General features: G+C 38.8%; 1 protein-coding gene across 5 annotated transcripts in view; it reads right to left on the bottom strand.

Moving 5' to 3' along the window:
• The window catches only part of LOC139755524 (facilitated trehalose transporter Tret1-like), a 57,143-nt gene that overhangs the window by 21,284 nt on the left and 12,805 nt on the right, over positions 1-23,054 (bottom strand). For all 5 annotated transcript variants that reach the window (XM_071673915.1, XM_071673916.1, XM_071673914.1 and 2 more), the window contains 3 exons: positions 20,016-20,191; positions 11,373-11,518; positions 10,209-10,419 (listed from right to left, as the gene is read on the bottom strand). In XM_071673915.1, coding sequence (XP_071530016.1) covers positions 10,209-10,419; positions 11,373-11,518; positions 20,016-20,191 — 533 coding nt within the window. The remainder of the gene's footprint in view (positions 1-10,208; positions 10,420-11,372; positions 11,519-20,015; positions 20,192-23,054) is intronic.

The raw sequence follows: 23,054 nt of genomic DNA, 5'->3' as shown, positions 1-23,054 counted from the left end.
AGGAAGGAGTGTTGCCAATTTCAGTGAATCAGTATCTTTTCTTTTCTAAATTTTCTCCATTTGAGGAGACCCAATTTGTAAGTGAGTGGTAACATAGTGAAAAGAACAAGTGAAAGAATGTTTACTTTATAAACTATCTTCCTTTGATTTCACTGCTTCTCTCTGTTCTCTCATTCATATTTCCCTCCTCTGGCTGTTTCATTGAAGTGATCGTTGATGGAGCAACTTTTCTCTCTTATCCTATCAATAGCGATGTTCCCCAGGGTTCTGTCCATCACCTGCTATCAAGAGTGGTGTTTCCCAGGGTTCTGTCCCATCACCTCCTATCTTCCTTCTCTCAATATATGATGCACTCTCTTCTACTTTTAACCTTAACACTTATGCTATGATTCTAGTTTACATACAACTCACTTTTCCTTCCCTCTCCCTCTCATATCTGTTCACTTTCTCACACTTATCATATATTTCCTCACTCAATTTGGACCTTGTGCAGCATTTCTGAGTGGGGAAAACAGTAACCATGTAAAACTTAAGTGCTAAAATGCAATTTCTTCCTATATTTCTTCCTGAGAATCATTTGTCTTTCTCTGTTCAATTTCAAAACACCAAAATTCAACCCTGTTATAATATAAACATGCTGGGCATACACATATCCTCCACCCTGTCCTAGAGACTCCATATCATCAACATCATGGAGTTTGCTTCCCAAAAGCTGGAAGTCTTGTATAGGTGCCATAATCTTTTTTCTTGTGAGCAGCTTTTTCATATCTACAAAAAATTCATTTGCACAAATATGGAATACTGCTCACACATCTGAAGTGGCTATGCATTAACTAGAGTGTAATTAAAAGCCTATCACCAGATTAATTCTCCTGGCATCAATTCTCTTCAATCTTCCCTTTTCATATACTGTGATGCTGCTGCCCTCTCTTGCTTCTTGATGTATTATTTGGCCATTGCTCTCGTGAATTGTCTACATGTGTCCCTGTCCCCATGGTTTAGACCTATGGCACACGTTTGGCTGCTGCTTCCCTAAAGCTTCTGTGTGGAGACAAGCCAATCAGGGACTGGCTGTTATGATGCTTACTTCTTCCATTGAAAAAGGAGCTGTGGAATTTTCTTTCTTGTCTTTCTCTCTTCATATAAACTTTCTTCCTTTACAAGTCAGGTTTACAAACACTTGTGGTGCCCTAATTAATTTTAATTTTCTTTTTCTTCTACTTTTATCTTTCCTACAAGTTGGCCTTGATTCTGCTTGTGCAATGCTGGTTATTTACAAGAAAAAAAGTATACAGGTGCAGCTTGCCAAAGGGAAATATTTTTTTCTTTCTAATGTAAATGAAATGCAACACTCACTGTAAGTTAAAGATTGAAATTCTCCTCATGGATAATTTGCTCTAGTAAACTTCAATGCTGCTACTAATATTACTTTGGGGTATAATTTAAGACCTCTAGCACTACCTGAGCCAGGAATGGTTGGTATGGACTTTATTTAAGGAATGTACCAAAATCAGTTAGTTGAAACCAGGTCTGCAAAGATGAGATTAGAGATGAAAGCAGAGGAAACTAGAGTTGCATCACCAGAAAACACATGTTTGGGGATGTTATGAGAACTTGTTAAGGAGCAAGACCAAAGGGTAACACAACTAGAGCTAGATTTAAAATCTGTGGAAACATTTCAAGAATCATGAGGGAAGTCATGAGGCAAAAGAGGAATTAACAACTCCAAGAAATATAGTTTATTAGTTTGAACAAAAATACAATTAAGTGAATGGGATTCAGCAGATACAAAACCTGAGGAAAGAAGGGGAAAGGCATTGAAAAGCAAATAGAGGTTCAAGGGTCTTCTGTTCAGTTAGAGGAAAGGACTAAAATACATATAAAATCTATTGATGACAATGTTGAGCAGAGAAATGCAGGAACAATATTGGTGGCCATTCTGACAGAAGAAAGGAGAAAAGTACAAACAAAATCTAATGAATCATTATTGACAACTGTTCAGTGACAGAAATGGTGTATAAGGTTCAGCGATAGAAATGGTCTAATACATAGAGAACAAATGGATATAGTTGAGGGCAGAAGCAGTTATGGTAGCAGATCTACTTATGCAGAGCATGAACAGTGATGAATAGTTACATACACCTGAGGTGACAAACAGAGATACAGTAAAAATTAAGTGAAGTGGTTGAGAGAAAAATATGTGGTTAGAGATGAAACAATCAAGGAAGTTCAATGGCTTGTTGATGGAAGGTTTAAAAAAGTACAGAGCATACAGGACCAGCGCTTACTAGCTATAACCTTACATCTGCCATCCTATCATCAAACTAATTCAACAATCCTTCAAAATACCTAAAACATCTCTGCCTCGTTCATCGATACCTGTCACCATTTACCCAATTTTCTCTTTCACTGATGTTCCCATTAGTTTTCTTGTTTTTCTCACACCTTGCAACCATATAATATCGTTGGAACTAATATTCCTTCAAACACACCCATTTTTGCTCTCCGAGATAACATTTTCTCCTTCCACACATTCTTCATCGCTCCCATAATCTTCACCCCTTCTCCCATCCTATGAATCACCACCGCTTCCATGGTTCCATTCACTGCCAAGTCCACATCCCAGATATCTAAAACACTTCACTTCCTCCAAATTCTCCCAATAACTTGCCCCTCAACACTGCTTTTATTCACGTTTACTCACCTGTTTCCTTTCACACACTTTTTCAAACTCATTCACCAACTTCTGCAGTTTCTTACTCAAATCAGCTACCAGTGCTGTATCATCAGCGAACAAATGACTCACTTTCCAGGCCCTCTAATCCCCAACAAACTGCATACTCACCCCCTCTCCAAAACTCTAGCAATTACCTCCCTAACAACCACAAACATAAACAAGTTAAACAACCATGTTGACATCATACACCTCTGCTGCAGACCAACCTTCACTGGGAACCAATCACTCTCCTCTCTTCCTACTTAAACATATACCTTACACCCTCGATAAAAACTTCTCACTGCTTCCAGCAGCTTACCTCCCATACCATATATTCTTAATACCTTCCAAAAAGCATTTCTATCAACCCTATCAAATGTATTCTCCAGATCCATAAATGCCACATACAAATCCATCTGTTTGCCTAAGTATTTTTCACATATTCTTCAAAGCAAACACCTGATCCATATGTCCTCTACCACTTCTGAAACCACACACCTCCCCAATCTGAGGCTCTGTACATGCCTTCACCCTCTCAATCAATTCCCTTCCACACAATTTTCCAGGTATACTCAAGAAACCTATGCCTCTGTAGTTTGAACACTCGCCTTTATCCCCTTTGCCTTTGTATAATGGCACTATATATGCATGCCACCAATCCCTGGGCACTTTACCATGATACATACATACACTGAATATCCTTACGAGCCAATCAACAACACATTCACCCCCTTTCTTAATAAATTCAACAGCAATACCATCTAAACCCACTACCTTACTGGATCTAATCTTCCACAAGGATTTCACCACCTCTTCTCTCTTCATCAAACCACCTTCCCTGACTCTCTCACTTTGAACACCACCCAACCAAAACATGCTATATGTGCCACTCTATCATCAAACACATTCAAAATACTCATTCCATCTCCTCCTCACTCCATCACTGCCTGTTATCACTTCCCACCTTGCCCACAGCTGGGAATATCATAAGCCAAGAGTTGCAAAGCTTCTCATGCAAGTGAAAAGACTTTAGTCAACTGGAGCTTCTACAGTTTTCCCTCCTCTGCAGCAGCTTCGATTCCATCAGCAGATCCTCATTTAACAGATCTCCTTGGGATTCTAGCAGCTCAACTGGATCATCTTGTGTCATATCTTGAAATCCTAAAATTATTTGCAAGTGTCATGATGTCTTGATGAAATTGTTTTTCCTATTTGCTTCAAAGAAATGAATGCACTCTAAACATAAATGTTTATATACTGTATGCATAGGTGATGGATTGATTTCCTTTCACAAAAAGTAATGAAGTCCATGGCCTCCATATAATCATAGCTCTAACAGATGTCTGTCTGATGGATCATTCTCCCCATCAACTGCTTCCATAAACAGGCAATCACACCATGTTCCCTTATTTTATTCTTCCTTAAGTTTAATGATACTCTCTCACCCCAACTCTCATTTGCCCTCTTTTTCAACCCTTGTACCTTCCTCTTGACCTCCTGCTGCTTTCTCTTATACATCTCCCAGTCATTTGCACTCCTTCCTTGTAAGTACCATCCAAACACCTCTCTCTTCTCTTCCACTAGAAACTTTACTTCTTCGTCACACCACTCACTACCCTTTCTAATCTGCCCACCTCCCACCTTTCTCATGTCACATGCATTTCTTGCACATGCCATCACTGCTTCCCTAAATACATCCCAATCCTCACCCACTCCCCTCACTTCATTTGCTCCCACTTTCTGTCATTCTACACTCAATCTCTCCTGGTATTTCTTCACACAAGTCTCCTTTCTAATCTCACGACTCTCTTCTCCCCAATATTCTTTCTCGTTTTGAAAACTTCTACAAATCTTCACCTTTTTCCTCACAAGATAGTGATCAGACATCCCACCAGATGCCCCTCTCAGCAAATTTTCATCCAAAAGTCCCTTTTATATGCCTATCAACTAACATGTAATCTAATAATGCCCTTTGACCATCTCTCCTACTCATAAACATATACTTGTGTATATCTCTCTTTTTAAACCAGATATTCCCAATCCCAAGTCTTTTTCCAGCAAACAAATCCACAAGCTCTTCACCATTCTTATTCTCAACACTGAATACCCAATGCACATCAATTAAACCCTCAACTGCCATATCATGCACCTTCACTTTTGAATCATCCATCACTAATACCCAGTCTCGTGCACCAAAACTGCTGACACTCACTCAGCTGCTGCCGAAACACTTGCCTCTCATGTTCTTTTCATGATCAGGTGCACAAGCACCAATAATCACCCATCTCTCACCATTCACTTTCAGCTTCACCCAGGTAAATCTACAATTTACTTTCTTACACTCTATCACATACTCCTACAACTCTTGCTTCAGTTGTGCTACTCCTTCCTTATCTTTTGTCCTCCCCTCTCACCATCCCCTGACTTTACTCCCAAGACATTTCTAAACCATTTTTCCTCTATAGCCTTGAGATTTGTTTCACTCAGATCCAGAACATCTAGGTTTCTTTCCTCAAACATAATTCCTATCTCTCCTTTCTTATCATACTGGTTACATCCACACACATTTAGACATCCCAACCTGAACTTTAAAGGAGGATGAACACCCCCTGCTTGACTCTTTCTTTTGTTTCCTCTTTTGGAAACTGAAATACAAGTAATGGAGGATGTCCACCCCCTTCAGTCACCTTCTATGACACTCAGGGAATACAGAGGCAGAATTCTTTCTGGTCTTTAGCAAAGGACATTTTTAAATACTTGTCACTCTACCTTTCCCTCACTTTTCCATTCTGACAGTACGATAGCTATCTCTCCCATTGACAAAGCAACTCTCTGGTTCCTGTTTGTCCTCTAACTCCACCCTGCATGACTCTAACATTCCTTCGTCCCCTGATGCTCCTCTTACAAATCCTTTGCTCTTCCCATCATCTCTTTTCGGATTGTCCAAAAAGCCCTTCTTTCTCAGGACACAAGCAAGGTTATGGTCCTGATGGCAACCATTCCGGTGTATAGAAAGAGTGTGCCTCTGAACTTGCTTTTCCGTTCCATTTCTGCTTAAAAACCAAAACCCCTGGAAACACACATTGGTAAATCTCATTCCTAAGAATGGTGACCGTTCTGACCCCACTATCATCTACTGCTTTGACATCTACCATTTCCAAAGCCTTTGAATCCATCCTCAACTCCCATATCCTTAAAGACCTCAAAAATTACAGTCTTCTCTCTGATCACCAGTATGGCTTCTGTAAGGATAGATCCACCAGTAACATGTTTCCTATCTTACCAATGTCTGGTCATCATCCCTGAAAGATTTTGGGGAGTCATTTGTAGTTACCCTTGACATATCTAAGGCTTTTGACATGGTGTAATATTGGGGTACCATCTCTTAGCTCAACTCTTTTGGCTTCCCTCCCTCACTTTGCTTCTTCATATTTATCTTCCTCTCCGGGTGATCTAGCTTTGTGGGTGTTGATGGATCAGCCTTCTCCCTTCTCTCCATCGACAGCAGTGTCCCCTACACTTTTACTCCTTTTTCAACAATTTCCTACCCTCCACAAATAATCCACTGCACTCATATGCTGATGACTCACCACTGCATTCATCCACATCCTTCAATTCTGCACCCTCTTCACTCACTCGATCTGCATCTTGTCCTGACACAGCTTCCTTCATAAACTCAGACTTGGACAAGATATCTCAGTGGGATATCTCCAAGACCTAATTTCTCTCCATCTCAATATTGAAAACTCCTTAAAACTCTCGCCTCTCCTCTGATTGTTCTGTAATTCCACCTCTTAACTCAATAAACATACTTGGTATTACCGTAACATCCACTCTTTCTTGGAAACCCAACATTACAGGAATAGCTAAGTCTGCCTCTAAGAAACTGGGTGTCCTGTATAGATATCAAAACTTCTCTTCTGAACTGTTGCTCCATTTATACAAGCATCCAGTATAGATATCAAAACTCCTCTTCTGAACTGTTGCTCCATTTATACAAGAGATTGATTCATCCTTGTGTGGTGTACTGCTCTCACATTTGGGGTGGTTCTAGCTCTGTATCCTTGCTTGAAAGAGTCAAGTTGAAAGCAGTCCAACTCATAAACAGTCCCAAGCTAACTTCTAAACTTTGCCCCATGCCCTATGCTGAAATGTTGGTTCACTTTCATTCTTCTATAGGTATTACTTTGGTTTTTGCTCCTGAAAGCTGCCCCAGCTTGTGTGACCCCACCACTAGCTAGACCATGCAATACTCACAAAGCTGCTGCATCACATGATTATTGTGTGGCCAATGGCAACTCAAGGGTGGGCTGTTTTGATACCTGCACCTTTTCCTACCCGTCAAAGCTCTGGAACTCTCTACCTTCTCATGTCTTTCCCAATACCCATGACCTGGCATATTTAAAAAGACAGGTCTTTCAAGTCCTCAAAAAATTCATGACTACTTTCCTTTGTCTTTTCTTTTTCCACTTTATAATTCTCTATTTCATATCCCTGGGGATAGGAGAGAAAGAATACTTCCCACGTATTCCCTGTGTGTCGTAGAAGGCGACTAAAAGGGGAGGGAGCAGGGGGCTGGAAATCCTCCCCTCTCGTTTTTAATTTTCCAAAAGAAGGAACAAAGAAGGGGGCCAAGTGAGGATATTCCCTCAAAGGCTCAATCCTCTGTTCTTAATGCTACCTTGCTAATGCGGGAAATGGTGAATAGTCTAAAAAAAAAAAAATTCTCTATTTCATTTAAGGCACACCCTTCAACATTAAAAAAAAAAAAAGTGTTCATAGTTTTCATTGTGGTAGCTATATCATGAGTGTGAAAGGTCCTGACATATGCTGAATCAGTGTTTGTAGTATTGAAAGGAAGTATGATGTCAAGAGCCAAGACAGGAAAGTGTATCTCATGTATATTTTGGGAGTGTAATTACAGATGGGTGAATGTTTGGTGGGTTAAAGTTGCAGACTGAGTTGGATGGCTGGTTGTTTAGTGCTTGTTGGATCACTTTGGTTTGTCAATGTCATGCTTGTTAATGGTGAGGGGATCTGTAAGTATAAGATGGTTAAGTGTGAGGCAGAGGTAAGCTCTTTACTTCTATCTGGGTGCTGGAAATTAGTTATGGAGTGGTTTGGACGAAAGGAATCTAGTGAACCTGCAAAAATGAGCACCACATATGTTGAAGTCAGACTGTATAATGAGGAACTTTGCTCATTGTGCAGGTGTTGATCCTTTATGGTTGCTAGGCAGGAAGTGATTCTTTTGGGTGCTCTGTCTTGAGTAGTTTGCAGCTCTGTTACATATGCCTTTAAGGGGTGGATGACGAGGCACGTGAAGTGTAGTTTTGGGTAGAAATGATGAACTGTTAGTAGAGGATACTTAAGACTTTTTTTTACTGTCCACATTTAGTACCAGTTAGCGTTCTGAGGGAATTTAGTTTGTGTGTTGTTTTTGTTTTGATATTTCTGGTGTTTGGAGTGAATATCATATGTGTATTATAAGTGATGCCCAAAAAAGTTGGTATTTTGTAGAGTGGGACTGATTGGCCATTCAAGGAAACTGGAGGGTGCAGGTTGGAATTGTGTCTCTCTGGGGATTAAAAGGGTGAGTGAAGACTTTTGTGTGGATGCAAACACTCTTCTGGTGAACCATTGCTGTGTGCATATGAGATCTTTACACTCTGGTTTGCTGGAGGTCATATAGAAAAAGAATGAGGCTGAGTGGTTAAAGGCTCCTTGGAAAATTCCATTGTAAAGTTCAAGAGTTTTAGAGGTGAACCTATGGTAAGTGACTGCCATTATGGCTGGCTATGAAGGTGGCCAATTACTGTTTGTCAAAGTTGAAGAGGGTGTGGTGTCAAGTATCTTTTGTGATTACGTGTAAGGGGACAATGTAAAATGCTTTGCTGATGTCTATTGCCACTAAAGTTTGTGGGATGGGAGTCAAGGATGGTTGAAGCCATCTATGATATACTGTATGAGGTCTGAGTGTAATGGTTGGGTCTAAAGCCATACAGTATGGTTGAGTAGGATATTTTGCTTGATTCTGCAGTGTAAAAGTTTTTTAAAGACTTTGAATATTGAAGACAGAAGGCAAGAGGATGGAGAGTTGGGTGACATGGAGGGTTTGGCAAGTTTTCTGACGTTGGGTATTTCATTGTGTAGTTACGAGTGGTTGAAGATATCTGTAAGTGCTTAGATTACAACTGGGACAAAATTTTATATGAAAAATTTTGATGTACTGTCATGACTTGGTGCATGAGAGTTCTTTAAGGTTTTATTTGCACTACTTATATCCTTGGAAGTGAAGTGTGGGTAAGCATTTGGATGTCACTGGAATGGGTTGGAAGGGTTTAATGAGTAAGGTCTGGTTTTGTGTGGTATGTGTAGATCTTTTTCTATTGTGTTGCATCCTCTTTTTTCTACCAATTGTTTTTCTGTTATCATCTTTACAGTGACAATTTGATCTTCACTGTTACCAAAAATTTTCTTTTCTGCAACACAAAGCTAATCCTGAAAACCTGTAAACAGCTACCCACACTCTTACAAAACATATAACATTCCTTTGAATTACAAAATCAATGCATTCTTAAAAACTATCTATTATAAAAGAATAAAAATTACTGGTAAGAATACCAAATACAAATGTTAAACCTACCTTAGATGTGACTGAACTTAAACCTGAAAGACTTTGGATTGCTTGGTGAGTCACTGGTGGACCAGTTAACTACCAGTTTCCTTGTACACTTCTGCATCATTTCCTTTATTCTCCATAGTGATATTTGTCTGAGTGTGCATGCACCTAGTAATAATCATCAAGAACAATTGTGCATTAAAAGATAGCTTCTAGTCATAACAAAGTAGTGTCAGCTTTGTAAGTATCTGGGGTGCAGATAAATTTCTGGAAAATACAGTACCTATGGAAGTTTCTATCATCATGTGGGGAAGTCATCACTCAACCACACAAAACTAATGAGAAATATGACTATTCTCCATACAACATACATGTGTTAAAATTTTCCTAAATGATGAATTAGAATATAATAAACCAATGGTGTGTGTCCTTGTAAAAAATATCCATTGTGGTGCATGAGATTAAGTCTGTTGTTGAAAAAAGTTTGGAAAAGATCCCGAAGGTTCTAGAGGGTTATTCATGCATGAAGCACAGTAGATAAATCATAAGAAAAATAAAACCTTTATCTTTAATACATTCTTAAACTTTTTCTTAACATTAAATGTTCCAGTCATGAACACAAGACCTCATCACATCCAAGCCATGAAAAATATCAAACAAAGAGAAAAAGCGAGGAAAAAAAGACAAAATAATCTGAAGTGTTCAGAAGAAATTGAAAATTTACCTTTTGATGATGGGCAGGTTATGATCATTATGAAAGAAAAAGGAAGCTAAAGATTTCTAAAGTTGGCAATTTAGGAAAAAAAATTTCAAAACGGCTCTCCCCTTTTCATTACTTACTGTTAACAATTTCTATCTTCAAATACATACTGACTAGCTTTTGATGATATTATTTGCTGCAAATCATATTCCACACAATACTGACGTCCACGGAGCCTGAGCAATGTTGCTCTGGCATCCTCCTCTCGACCAGTGGACACTAGCCACACAGGTGAATCCGGGATGAAAAGGGTAGCCACAAAGTACAGCACAACTGTCACAGCTCCAAACACCGCTAATCCACGCCACTCCACAAATGTTCCTGAGGTTGTAAACACACAATCAAACGTACACTGGTGATACAAAGCAGTCACAGTCATTACTGTGGTCGGTCCTCAACAATTTTACTGCCAAACATATAACCAAACCAATCTTAACAGAATCAGCTCTATTTTGTGGTTCACCTCATTTCAAGTGAATTGTTTTCCACACTCTATGTAGAATTACATGTCATGAGAATATGAAATGGCCACCAAGTACACACGCCCATTTGTTTGAACCTAAGACTATGGTTCTGTGACTTTTAAGCCAAAACACATATGAAAACACTAAAATGCTCCAAAAACAGTTATAAAGTCACATGAATTGCACCTTGAACAATATATAACTACTATATAACTAGATACATCTACTAATTTTCCACCAATGACTCTTCCTTTGAAAATTATATTCAAGTGTGTAGTAAATTTTAGCTAGTGAAACAATATAAACAGGCTTTAATTAACCTAATACTCATAATTTTTTTCATACCTGTTCACTGTTTCCTGCATTAATAAGGCAATATATTGCTATGGATTTGTTTGTACATGTGTGTGTATGGGTGTTTATGTATATGTATGTGTTTATGAGTGGTTGGGCCATTCTTTGTCTGTTTCCTGGCATTAACTCACTGACATTGGAAACAGCGATTAAGTATAATAAAACAAAAAATAAATATGTACATATTTTAGAATACCTCAAACGACATTTCAACATATCCCATGATCCTTCATGCCCATGATGCAACTACCATGAAGAGGACACTTACCACTCAACTGCCTTGCACTCTCTGTACACAAATGCATACACATCACAACAATTTGTGACATTTAGAAATGGCCAGCTTTCTAAGTGCTGTAGAAGCCTTATGAGGATAGAAGGGACTTCTCATGCAGGAAGTACTAGTGTAGTCTAATATCTCAACAGTAATAAAAACTTGTAGATGCAGAACATTACCTAGTAAAACAATGGTAAAGATGCCTAAGTTAACTCCCAATTGTACCACACAACTGAGAGCACCACGGATGGATGAATGCGCAACTTCACTAATGTACACTGGTGCTGCTGATGTTACAATACCCAGTGAGACTCCAGTAAGAAACCTGCAAGATGTGAAATTATATATATAGAAAAATGTATTTCATATGAATTCATAAAACAGAAAAATATCTATCATGAAGTTCTAAAATACATAACAGCATGGATTGAAAGAGAGAAATTATAGCTTTCAATCAATTTAGGGCTACTGCTCTGAAACTTCAAAATCTTCTACTTTTACACTTACATTATCTCCCACCTTATACTGGGTGAATAATATATTTAAAAAGTTCCCAAATTCATTCTAAAAACTTTTACTTTTTACATCCGAATAGGCTGTTCTTTCATTTATTTATCCTCAACACTCCACTATTCTTATTCATATCATCTTCCAGTCATTTCAAATCATACATGAAATTTTAGTCATCTTCTGTATCCTTTCTCTACATATTTCTAAACCACCACAATAAATTAAACTCACTAAATTAAGTCATGATATCCGTAAAATCATATAACCAATACACCTCCCATTGAACAGTACAATTCAGCACTTTATCCACACATAAACTTCATGTTTCCAGGAGGTACATCAAGACACTTCTCAAATATGTACCCCAATTTCTTCCTTTCTCACCTTTCAACTTCCATTAGATCTATTCCTATTACCTGTCTTTAAACTCCTCAGCTGTCATTTTCTTTAAACATCCATATCACCTCAGTACTCCAAATATTATTTCATGAAACACTTCCTTTAAAGTACTACACCATCCTCAGTTTCCCTATCTTCACCCATTCCAGTCTATTTGCATAAATTCCACCTCTAGTAAATCCATCTCCATTGTTTAAACTGTGTGCCATTCACCTGGCAAAGATGCTTTTGCAGCAAAAAGTAGTATGGGTTGCACCATAACATTGAAGAAATCCTCAAACAACTGCTGAGCACATCTTGCCAGGCAAAGCAGCACCAATTTCTTGCTTTCACAATTCCTCTTAAAGCTCCAGCAATTTGTGTGCCTTTGAAGACATTTTCTGATATATCAGCTTCCACTTATTTCATGTGCAGTTTTTTTTTTTTTTTTTTTTTTTTTTATACTTTGTCGCTGTCTCCCGCGTTTGCGAGGTAGCGCAAGGAAACAGACGAAAGAAATGGCTCAACCCCCCCCCCCATACACATGTACATACGTCCACACACGCAAATATACATACCTACACAGCTTTCCATGGTTTACCCCAGACGCTTCACATGCCTTGATTCAATCCACTGACAGCACGTCAACCCCTGTATACCACATCGCTCCAATTCACTCTATTCCTTGCCCTCCTTTCACCCTCCTGCATGTTCAGGCCCCGATCACACAAAATCTTTTTCACTCCATCTTTCCACCTCCAATTTGGTCTCCCTCTTCTCCTCGTTCCCTCCACCTCCGACACATATATCCTCTTGGTCAATCTTTCCTCACTCATTCTCTCCATGTGCCCAAACCATTTCAAAACACCCTCTTCTGCTCTCTCAACCACGCTCTTTTTATTTCCACACATCTCTCTTACCCTTACGTTACTTACTCGATCAAACCACCTCACACCACACATTGTCCTCAAACATCTCATTTCCAGCACATCCATCCTCCTGCGCACATCTCTATCCATAGCCCACGCCTCGCAACCATACAACATTGTTGGAACCACTATTCCTTCAAACATACCCATTTTTGCTTTTCGAGATAATGTTCTCGACTTCCACACATTTTTCAAGGCTCCCAAAATTTTCGCCCCCTCCCCCACCCTATGATCCACTTCCGCTTCCATGGTTCCATCCGCTGACAGATCCACTCCCAGATATCTAAAACACTTCACTTCCTCCAGTTTTTCTCCATTCAAACTCACCTCCCAATTGACTTGACCCTCACCCCTACTGTACCTAATAACCTTGCTCTTATTCACATTTACTCTTAACTTTCTTCTTCCACACACTTTACCAAACTCAGTCACCAGCTTCTGCAGTTTCTCACATGAATCAGCCACCAGCGCTGTATCATCAGCGAACAACAACTGACTCACTTCCCAAGCTCTCTCATCCCCAACAGACTTCATACTTGCCCCTCTTTCCAGGACTCTTGCATTTACCTCCCTAACAACCCCAACCATAAACAAATTAAACAACCATGGAGACATCACACACCCCTGCCGCAAACCTACATTCACTGAGAACCAATCACTTTCCTCTCTTCCTACACGTACACATGCCTTACATCCTCGATAAAAACTTTTCACTGCTTCTAACAACTTGCCTCCCACACCATATATTCTTAATACCTTCCACAGAGCATCTCTATCAACTCTATCATATGCCTTCTCCAGATCCATAAATGCTACATACAAATGCAGGTACTACCAAAATATTCAAGTTCTTGAAACCTTTCAATTTCCTCTCTATTTCAACATTCTGTGACTAAACTAAACCCCCTGTATCACAAATAACTATTTTAACTTTATTTGTATTCATACTTACGTTCCTTTCTTGCTTTCATACATTCTTCTTCTTTCTTTTCTTTCATACTATTCGCCATTTCCCGCGTTAGCGAGGTAGCGCTAAGAACAGAGGACTGGACCTTTGAGGGAATATCCTCACCTGGTCCCCTTCTCTGTTCCTTCTTTTGGAAAAAAAAAAAAAAAAAAAAAAAAAAAAAAAAAAGAGGGGAGGATTTCCAGCCGCTCGCTCCCTTCCCTTTTAGTCGCCTTCTACGACACGCAGGGAATGCGTGGGAAGTATTCTTTCTCCCCCATCCTAATTACTAAAGGAATGTGCACGAATTGGTTAACAAAAATCCAACCCTGTGTTCCTGCCATGATGCCTGATATAGTAAATGATAAAAGTATGAGAATGCATAACATGGCAAAATGCAATACAGAATTCATATGCAGAGAATGGCCATTCAGCTGCAAAGGCCATTTAGGAACCCCTACAAATGACAGCTAAAAAGGCTCTGATGAAAGTCTTTGATGATGGTTTAGAAGGAAGGAGGATTTAAACATTATTGGTTTCCTACATAAGGAGATATGTATTGAGCAAGAAGCTTCCTTGAACATCTGAAGTTTTACAATGTCCTTCAATGATAAGTGACAACAAGAAGGCACAAGTGATTCCAAAATTGGCAAATGTATGACAGTCATTTCACAAATGGGCCTGAGGATGAAATGCATTTTAGCAGCTGCAATGACAACTAGGAAGTCCCATTTACAATAAACTTTAACCACCCTGCAAGGGGAGGGGACTAGAAGAAATGCCCTAAAATCATTATGTTTGATTTCTCCCAACTGGAAAATCACATCAAATTCAAGACCTAGTGTCCAAATTCTAGCTGACACAAGACAAGAATTGCATTCATGGCTAAACAGCAGTCACAATATGATACTGACCTTGCAACACTCAATGACACCAGGCATAAAAGAGGTGGTCAACTTGCAGTGTATGGAGATTGTTAAATTTTCTTGTGGAAAGGTAAGTCCAAAGAACAAATAAACATCAGCTTACAAGGGGACCTAAACAGACTCAAAAGTTGGTTGGAAACATGGGTGTTGAAATTCAACCCATGCAAATGCAAAGTAATGAGGATGGGACAAAGTGAAAAATGGCCTCAATATGATTACTAACTATCAGAAAATAACTTGTATGATTCAGTGTGAAAAGGACTTGGAGGACAATATCATCCCTAACCTGTTGCTAGAGTCCCATAGTAAGACAACAGTTTAGAAGACAAAATGTCTGCTGGGAATTACCAGAATAGCCTTCAAGTATACAGAAAAGGATATATTTAGCATGCAGTTCATTCCTACATAAGGCTAAAACTAAAATATGCTTCTCAAGTTTGGTCATTGCATCTAAAGAAGTGTAGAGAGTTTGATGAAGGTCTAGAGAAGTTCAACAAAAATGGTACCAGAATCATGAGAGCTAAGTTACCCACCTTAGAAGAGTAAGGGGTGACTTGATCACAACCATTAAGTTCTTCAGAGAGGTCTAAGATGTGGAAAGTGAAAATTTCTTTGAGAGATGTATAGATAAAGCAACAAGAGTACATAACATGAAATTCAGTTAAGAAACTTGATTACAGACTGTAAAGAAATACTTTTACAGTATAGGTGGTGGATGAACAGAACAGAGAGACAGGGGAATGACAATGCAAACAGCATACATAAATTTACAAGACTGTACAATAGAAGAAAATGTTCAAGAGGTGGGGACCCCACAAGTCTAAAACTCTCCACTTACAGGAGAAGTAAGTAATTGCACAACAGTGGATCTGCCACTTGAGGTGAGCTGGTCATGAGCTAGGTAATCAACCAGTAGAGCTTCCAGCTGGCTTTAAAAGACCATCTGTTCCAAAACAAGACAAAATAATTCTTTTTGGAGACATCCTTCTCCTGATCAAAACACTGTTTCACTAAAACAACAAACAAGACTTTGTTAGTGCACTTATATCTCACATACTATTATCTCATAAACTATGTCCTTGTGTAAGCCTGCAACTGAGGAGATTTATCAATTACCATATCATGTATTACTTCGATAACCTCTGGAGGGACAAAATGCTGATTTACTGCAACCAAACAACAAAATCTTAAAAACAAGCAGGAACAGTGATCAGTTCGTCAATGTTCTCAAGAATGCTATTATGTGCCAAAAACTTACACAATCCTTTAATGTAAATCACATCAATGTCTGTATAAATGGCACAACAGAAGACCTCGACATCAGTGCCAAAAGTGCTATCAGTAAGGCAGGTGTAGACTCTTGGGTTTTCTTTACAGAATCATAAAGACTGCTTTGATGAGAATAGAAATCTAAAAGCTCTTTAGCCACACAAGAAAGCCCTTTAGAATAGCTTCACAGAGTAATATCAGTTCCAACAAGAAATGAGGCACCCAGTAATAGTTTGAAGTTAAAACTCAAAAGAGAACCCACATATTGAAGAATATACGGTGGGAGGAAGAGGCTGAGGAGTTTTGAAGCTGACAATCATGATCTGCATAGCTGCTTGTGTGTCACTAGAGCCATCTGTACTCCAAACAAGCAAAGATCTGCTCCTATAAATCCTCTTTCTGAAAGACAACACATTAATGATATTATCTATTTTTATTATCATACTTTGTCGCTGTCTCCCGCATTAGCGAGATAGTGCAAGGAAACAGACAAAAGAATGGCCTAACCCACCCACATACACATGTATATACATACACGTCCACACACACACACACATATACATACCTATGCATTTCAATGTATATATACATACATACATAGACATATACATGTATACACATGTACATAATTCATACTTGCTGCCTTTATTCATTCCCGTTGCCACCCCACCACACATAAAATGACAACCCCCTCCCTCCCGCACGCACGTGAGGTAGTGCTAGGAAAAGACAACAAAGGCCACATTCGTTCACATGTATAATGCACCGAAACCACAGCTCCCTTTCCACATCCAGGCCCCACAAAACTTTCCATGGTTTACTCCAAATGCTTCATATGCCCTGGTTCAATCCATTGACAGCACGTCGACCCCAGTATACCACATCGTTCCAATTCACTCTATTCCTTGCACACCTTTCACCCTCCTGCATGTTCAGGCCCCTATCACTCAAAATCTTTTTCACTCCATCCTTCCACCTCCACTTTAGTCTTCCACTTCTCCTTGTTCCCTCCACCTTTGACACATATATCCTCTTTGTCAATCTTTCCTTACTCATTCTCTCCATGTGACCAAACCATTTCAATACACCCTCTTCTGCTCTCTCAACCACACTCTTTTCATTACCACACATCTCTCTTGCCCTTTCATTACTTACTCGATCAAATCACCTCACACCACATAATGTCCTCAAACACATCAATGAACATCAACTAAAAAGAATTCTGAATCACCATGAACACCAACCATCAGCAGGCTATATATAACCTCATAGGCATATACATCATTGTGGAAATAAAAGCCTTTTCCCACCCTTCACTATCCACTTAAACATGAAAGAGGAAGCTTGCTCATTTCAGTGATGCCTAATGCCAATCAGAAACCACCACAGCGATAATGTTATTGACCTACTCACTAACTCATGACTGCACAGAAGTGCAGAATTCGCACATTGAGGGCATCACCACAAAAGCAGTCTCCGTACAAAGTTTTGAAAAAAAAAAAGAGATAAGTGGGGCAAGGCACGAAAACCAGAATAAAATGTTCATGGGGCACAGCTTTGAGAGAAAAGGATTTTCAATTTTCAAAACCTACATTCTTCTCCTCTGTGGTTTGATCCATGAGAATGACAGCAAGAGACTATACACAAAAATTAAAAAAGTAATATCCTAAATGATGATTCAGTTTCATATCAGAATCTATCTCTCTTGAGGGAGGTATCCCTAGGGATACACGTGGTAGATCCACAACATCTTAGCTAAGGTATTGTCTGATGAAATGGGTAATTAATCATTACCTATTCTACAATACAGGGAGGGAGTTCTACACTCATGAGGACCCATCAACTGAAACTTTCTATGCCATCAAGTAGAGTTTTAAAGCTCTGTAAACTGCCACCATTCGCTGCCTCATTGGTTAGTTTATTCCATCCCCAACTTCTACTTGTTCAAAAATCTTTAAATAACTTTCTTACTTCCCTTTCCTTAAGCATCTTCTCTCTAATCATGTATCATTTTTGCAAGACATGATCCTAAGGATATATACTTTCCTATTGTAATAATGTCAAATTGACTTCCCTGACAGACTTTAAGGGACACTGTAGAAGTGCTTGATATATAAAAAACTTTTCACACAGTATGAAACTAGGGTCTGATCTCCAAGCTCCCCCTCTTATGGTTTTCCTTTCTCACTCAGATACTCTCAAATACTGCTTCCTTTCTGTCCAGTCTGTATATCTGTATCTTTAGTGGATAAACCTTTCACTTTTCCAATCAGTGACAACATACCTTAGGGTTCTGTACTGGCTCCTACTCTCTTCATGTATTTTTTAAACAATTTCCATTCTCCAACAAATAACCAAATGCACTTTTATAATGATGATTTAAACTGCACTCCTGTCCTCCCTTCGAATCTACTCTTTCTTCTCTTGTTTATTTCACATCTCATAACAATTACCTCTGTAAATTCAAATCTCGACAGGATCTCCAAGTTAGACAGATGCCATCTAACTAGGCTTAATTTAATTTCTCTTCCCATTTCTCTTTGAAGAACTCACAACTTTCTCAACTCATCTGACCATTCAATACATCCACCATTCAAAACAATAATTCATTTGGTATCATCATAATATCTAATCTGACTTGAACACCACACATTAAATAAACAGCTAATTCTGTCAGATACCCCCCCCTAAAAATAATCTTCTAAAATAGCTACTATGATTTTAAAAAGACTGATTTGTCTTTACACGGAGTACTGCTCTCACATCAGGGGAGATTCTAACTCTCCAAACTCAATTCCTATCATCAAGTCCAAAGAATTCAGACTTTTCAACCTTCCTAACGACCTAATTCTCCTCCACAACACAGATAGCCCTCTTTCCCTCTTTTATTGCTGACTTCAGTTTCTGATTCAAAGAACTGGCTGCTTATGTTCCCCTGCCAATAGCTAGACCATACAATACTAAGTAAGTCCCTGGATCATGCTTACTAAGCTGAATGGTCACTAGCAACTCAAAAGTTGGCTACTGTGATGTCTTCTTTTATCCTGCACCACTGAGCTTTGAAACTCTTTACCTTTTCATGTCTTTCCTGTCAAATGTGATCTTTCTCTTTTTAATATGAAAGTCTTTCCACTTCCCCAACAACTCTTACAGTATTTCCCCTCTTTGTTCCTTATTCTCTCTTCCTTCGGCCTTTGTTATGTTTCAACAAAGACTTTTGTCTAACTGGAGCCATTAACATGAAAAAGGATACTTACCTATACTTTTTTGGTATATGAATTACCAAACCTTCTCACTTAAATTTTAGCATACTCCTGAAGCCTGCGACCAGATGACACAAGACTATGTTAAAGAATATGTTAGATAATGCTAGTTCAGTGTACCTGTGCCATTCTGTGATTTCAAGTTTTTTGTTTCTTGATCAAGGTTGACAACTTGATCAAGCAGCAAATAAATGCTCTTAAAAACTTCGTGATTCAGCCTGATCCTACTCGATATAGCCTGAGTGATGCATAGTATTAACGGAACAGAGAATCATGCTTAAAAATAAACATTGTATTAAAATACAAAGAAAAAACTAATTCATCAAACAATGAGCAATGTTTTAAAAATAATCAGAATTTAGTGATTTATACAAAACAAATATATCAATGGTACCCCTATAAGCACTGAGAATAGCGAGTATTGTTAAAGGTCATCAAATTTCATGAAGAGTAAAATACATACAATATTCTTCATCAAATGTTTATTCACTGTTGCTAAAGTACTTCTTTACTAGGCAAAATACATCTATTTCTTTTCTAGTTTCATTACAATCCATGTACATGTAATAACCATTAAAAAAGAAAACGTACACATACATACCTGCCACCATACATCATATAAACGTCAGAAGCAGCAGCAATCATTATCCAACCCACAAGGCGTGGAAATGCAGATGCTAGGACAGCACGTCTCCTACCAAGGCTGATTACCCATGAAGACACAAGGGCACCAATACATGCTCCAAGTAATAGCAGTGATCCCAGCCATGATGCCTCCTGTAGATTGGTAATAAAAACACAATGAACAAATATAATCATAAATAAACATTACAAAAAACACTGTGTTTTGAGGAATGAAAAACTTTCTCTCTGGTGTAGTGTCCCAAAAACTTTGAAAGTATCTCCCAGATCTCTAATCCCCTATATTTTGAAGATGTTATTATCTCTCTCCCCTTGCTAACCAGGTAAACAGTACTAGAAGCAATAGCAAAGAGGTATAAAGTTAAAGAAAAACTTGTTAACCAAAAGAAAAGGTGACCACAAACACACCAACAGGTTATTTTACGGCACATCATTGATCATCCATCTTGCAGGAGATAAGCCTAATGCCTGCAAGGTTGATACTCTGAGTCTAGAACAAGGTATCAATGACAAAGTGCTTAGAATGTCAAACACCTGAGTAAAACTTCTCCAGGAAAAGCCTCTTTAGAAAGACTAACACAAAAGTACCCCTCTGATATGACTCAGACATATTAGGTCACACTGAACAAACAAAAATCAGTCTTTTAATACAAAATAATTTGTTCCCTCAAAGCAAGGTTTCAAACTGCCCAGGCAAACCAAAACATGGGTTGCCCTTGCTAATCCCTAGAGATCTCAAAGTACTAAATGAAGTTCTTCAAAAGTACAGTAATTTTCAAAGCAGAATAAGGTCATCTGAAGCTAATATTTTAAACCATCAAATCTTTGGTTGGAAAGATCTTAACCCAAGACATGATATTACCAAAAATCATAACATTCTTATGGCTGGATAGAAAAAAACAAGATCCTTGACAGTAAAAACATGAAAGACAACTTGAAAAGTTATCTCAAGCAGGTCCATAAAAAGGTTAATCTCAAAGATCTTTTCATTTTCAAGGGAGTAGAATCATAATACTGAACTTCAGAAATCCCACAAGAATTTGAAACTTTTGGGTGCATCATAAGATTTCAAGGTTTTTCTCTAGAAGCATGATTTTACCTTTAGAAAATGAAAATGCTATTTTTAGCTTTCTTAAATACAAGATTTGCTTTCTTTAAACAGATTAAGTTTAAGTGAATTAGAACTTAAATGCTTTGTTTAATAAAAAAAAAAAGAAATTGAATACAAATGGTGTAGTTCACAATTAGACAATTTTGTGAGAACAATGAGCCCCTCATTTCAAAATCTGTGCCACATACCTCCCACACTGCCTTGCATCATCAGATATCCTGTCTAGACACCAAGAGATACATCTACAGAGTAAGCTGATGTGCTATTTGCCATGGCAAGTTGTTGATCCTTCATTCCATACCTGACATTTTTGAGGATCAAGGTACCTCCAAGTGTCCTTAAATTGGTTCACCTTCTTAAGAGACTCCAATGGAGAAGCAAAAGTAGAGATAGCACTGGAAACCAAAGTGGGGGTGCTTCAGTGACCCGAGAATGGAGATGGCCCAACATGACTGGCCACGTGATAAAACTGTGTGAGACAAGTGTACAGTCCTTTCATAGGAAGGCAGCAAAGATACAGAAAAATTCTGGGTCCAATCAATTTCTCAACAGGCAAAAATAATATCTGAAATAGGATAGAGTGATAGAGTGTAAGGAAGTAAATTCTGGAGTGATGTGGGTAGAACTGAAAGTGGATGGAGAGAGATGGATGAGTACTGGTGCTCATGCACCTGGTCATAAGAAGGAAGATCATGAGAGGCAAGTGTTTTGGGAGCAGATGAGTGAGTGTCAGCAGCTTTGATGCACAAGACCAGGTTAACGTGATGGGTGATTTAAATGTGAAGGTGAGTAATGTAGTACTTGAGGGTATAATTGGTGTACATTGGGTATTCAGTGTTGTGAATGGAAATGGTGAAGAGCTTGTGGATTTGGGTGCTGAAAAAAGACTGGTGATTGGGAATACCTGGTCTAAAAAGAGAGATATACATAAGTATACGTATGTGGGTAGGAGAGATGGTCAAAGAGCATTATTGGATTACGTGTTTATTGATAGGCATGTAAAAGAGATACTTTTGGATGTTAATGTGCTGAGAGAGGCAGCTGGAGGGATGTCTGATCACTATCTTGTGGAGGCGAAGGTCAAGATATGTAAAAGTTTACAAAAAAGAAGAGAGAATGTTGGGGAGAAGGTGGTGGTGAAAGTCAGTGAGCCTGGAAAGGAGTCTTGTGTGAGGGAGTACAAGGACAGATTGAGTATAGAATGGCAAAAGGTGAGAGCAAACGATATGACGGGAGTGAGTGAGGAATGGGATGTATTTAGGGAAGCAGTGATGGCTTGCGCAAAAGAAGCATGTAGCATGAGAAAGGTGTGAAGTGGACAGATTAGAAAGGGTAGTAAGTGGTGGGATGAAGTAAAGTTGTTAGAGAAAGAGAAAAGAGAGTCGTTTGGATGATACTTGCAAGGAAGAAGTGCAAATGACTGGGAGGTGCATAAAAGAAAGCGCCAGGTCAAGAGAAAGCTGCAAGGGTTGAAAAAGAGGGCAAGTGAGAGTTGGCATGAGAGAGTATCATCAAACTTTAGGGAGAATCAAAAAATGTTTTGGAGGGAGGTTAAATAATGAGAGTAACACAAGAGAACAAATGGGAACATTGGTAAAGGGGCAAGTGAAGTAATAACAGGTAGTGATGAAGTGAGGAGATGGGGTGAGTACTTTGAGGGTTTGAATGTGTTTGATGATAAAGTGGCAGATATGAGGTGTTTTAGTTGGGGTGATATGCAAAGTGAAAGGGTCAGAAAGAATGGTTTGGTTAAGAGAGATGAGGCAGTGAAAGCTTTGCGGAAGATGAAAGCCGGCAAGGCAGCAGGATTGGATGGTATTGCAGTAGAATTTACTAAAAATGGGGGTGACTGTACTGTTAATTGGTTGGTCAGGATACTCAATGTGT

This window comes from Panulirus ornatus, chromosome 19, assembly GCF_036320965.1.
Source record: "Panulirus ornatus isolate Po-2019 chromosome 19, ASM3632096v1, whole genome shotgun sequence".
NCBI lineage: Eukaryota > Metazoa > Arthropoda > Malacostraca > Decapoda > Palinuridae > Panulirus > Panulirus ornatus.
Note: the sequence above shows the minus strand (reverse complement) of the source record. Positions and strands in the feature narration are given on the sequence as shown.